General features: G+C 36.0%; 1 protein-coding gene across 1 annotated transcript; it reads right to left on the bottom strand.

Annotated features, from left to right (window-relative positions):
• Positions 1–496, bottom strand: LOC113470247 (cytoplasmic dynein 1 intermediate chain-like). The gene is made up of 2 exons (XM_026828531.1): positions 386–496; positions 1–105 (listed from the first exon to the last, which is right to left on the bottom strand). Exons 1-2 carry the CDS (start codon positions 453–455, stop codon positions 8–10), a joined length of 168 nt encoding a protein of 55 aa, XP_026684332.1. The 5' UTR covers positions 456–496; the 3' UTR covers positions 1–7.
• Positions 497–2,597: the final 2,101 nt, after the last annotated feature.

The following is a 2,597-nucleotide window of genomic DNA, read 5'->3' as shown; positions in this document are numbered from 1 at the left end:
AATTCACTTACGCTGAATGATAGGAGTTGAGGATGCTGGTATCTGGAGTATTGTTACTCTCTGGAGTACCATTGGCTGACACGCTTGACAAACTGGACATCACATCTGTAAGTCGGAGAACCAAATACAATGTATATTAATTAGGAACCAAATATTCAGCATACCGACAAAATTAATCCCCATATACTTACATGGTATTTATCTTGATGGGGTGTAATGTACCATTTGTCCTGACGGGCACCTCCTGACATCTGTTACAACTAACATTTGTCATCACCAGATTTGCAATAATATGATTGATTTTAAAGTCCAAAACGTATAACCCAATGTATAAAAAACTTCAAAGATTGCCATAGTCTTCTCCCCTTAATAAACGGTAGTTTACCTGCTACTGGAGCCACTCCTAAGGACGACAGCATAGAATCCAACTCTTTCCTTTGATCCTTGTCTCCCATTGCACCTGATCTTCCTGCTGCCTCCTCCACCTATAACAAAACAGGACACAAAGGTTCAAATTTTACTCATGTCCTTTTCCCTATACCAGAATCTACCAAAAGGGTGCCGTCCACTCTCTGAGGTCGCCTTTTATTTATTCCATGTTTCTTGTTGCTTTCCATTCCATGTTAAAAATATCCCAAATACCAATACCAAAATTCACAGTAATTTCATGCCAGTAATTTCTATGTCTTTTGCTGTAACATTTCTGGTTGCAAAGTGTGCTCTTTAAATCATAAAATACATACTTCATTGATACTGCTGGGATAAAGTGAGTTTCTTGTCCTATTTGAGCAGAATAAACTAGGTACATACAAGGTATACTCGTATTCTACTCTATTACATATCGCCATCAGGGAAAATACACCGAAATGCAATTCGATATTTATCTTACGTAACGGACCTCATTTATTGCAATATGAGCGTAGTTTTCCCTTTTCCCGCTATTATATGAAACGATGTCAGTAGTAGAGAGTTTGGTTTCATTCACAAGATAAGAATATTATTATGTACATTTCTATTAGGGTAATTAGCTAATTAGGTCATACGTGTCTTTTCCCGCTATTATATGAAACGATGTCAGTAGTAGAGAGTTTGGTTTCATTCACAAGATAAGAATATTATTATGTACATTTCTATTGGGGTAATTAGCTAATTAGGTCATACGTGCACAATCAAGCACTTTCAATGCAGAAGCACTTCCTTCCAACCGGCCTCGGTGGTGTAGTGATCAAGAAGCTTGAATGGTAAACAGGAGGGCATGGGTTTGAACCCAGCTGGAGCATCAAATATTATCCTTGTTTATTTGAGAATTTGACCACATAATACTTAATGGAGCTATTTTTGCTTGGGTGATCAATGAATGAATTTTTGAAAAACACATCATCATGTGGGTAATTTGTTTTTCAAATGATCCTAAAGACACTACACTACTTTTTCCTTCTAAACTCAAGTCTAATTTCATGCCAAAACTTTCACCTCTGATCTTAGGTACCTACTTGGGTATGGTCTTGAACTTTCAGCCAAGACAGGAGTACAAACAAGGCACAAATTACTTACTTTGGTACCCAGATAAATGAGAATAAAAGTACTGAAAAGGTATTACACTTACCTTGGACGAGTTGACTAGTTCCGTGTGACACAAAATTATTTCTTGAGAACTTCTTTGCTTTCAAAGCTCATTCAACTTCAGGATGTGTCACTCCTTGAAGATGGTCAGCCATCATCAAACTCAATCCTAGATGTAGATGAATGAGCACACGGTTTGAATGTGGATGAAGAATTACCTCTAGTTCCTTACTAATACAATAGGTACTCTGAAATCAATAGTACCTGTGATTTATGGACGCTTTTAGTATTAATTTGAGCTTTTTAAACTTTCAAAGATCAAAACTTTCAACAAAACTTTTCCATTTCCATTTTGATTATTTGATTTTGAGGTGAGGAGAGGACTTGAGGAGAATGGAGAAGGACTTCCCTCATTTCCCCTACTTCGATGTTTTTAACAAATCGGAGGAACGTATGGAAGCGGAAAGAGAGGTTTCTAAAACAACCGCATGATATATTTCATAGGAAAATAGCGCTAGTGAAGTGATCTATTGGTCCTCCCATCTGTCATTTTACAGTGTTGCCAGAAATTTCCTCCAGATGTGGAGGATGAATGGGGTACGTATTTTACAGTGTTGCCAGAAATTTCCTCCAGATGTGGAGGATGAATGGGGTACGTTCCTGAATGCGATTTTTCATTTCGCATTTTTCCCAGAGAGCACACACACAAAAGCTTTTTACTTTTTACAGATTCTGAAAATATTTAAAAAGATTTATCCTATAGATTTATAAATACTTTTATTTGAGTATGTCTTTTTTATCCCGATTGATCTTGATAGGTATTTATTCATTTTTATTTTGAAGCCTCTTTTCGAAAATAACCACGGCCTGAATGCGATTTTTCATTTCGCATTTTTCCCAAAGAGCACACAAGCTTTTTACTTTTTACAGATTCTGAAAATATTTAAAAAGATTTATCCTATATATAGATTTATAAAATAATACTTTTATTCGAGTATGTCTTTTTTATCCCGATTGATCTTGATAGGTAGGTA

Source organism: Diaphorina citri, unplaced genomic scaffold (genome assembly GCF_000475195.1).
Source record: "Diaphorina citri unplaced genomic scaffold, Diaci psyllid genome assembly version 1.1 scaffold1464, whole genome shotgun sequence".
In the NCBI taxonomy this organism is placed as follows: Eukaryota; Metazoa; Arthropoda; class Insecta; order Hemiptera; family Psyllidae; genus Diaphorina; species Diaphorina citri.
Note: the sequence above shows the minus strand (reverse complement) of the source record. Positions and strands in the feature narration are given on the sequence as shown.

Bases quoted from the DNA above. Each gene is read 5' to 3' on its own strand.
- LOC113470247 (XM_026828531.1), bottom strand. From the start codon at position 455: ATGGGAGACAAGGATCAAAGGAAAGAGTTGGATTCTATGCTGTCGTCC. The intron at 106-385 runs GTAAACTACCGT...TCCGACTTACAG, and splicing joins AGGAGTGGCTCCAGTAGCAG to ATGTGATGTCCAGTTTGTCA.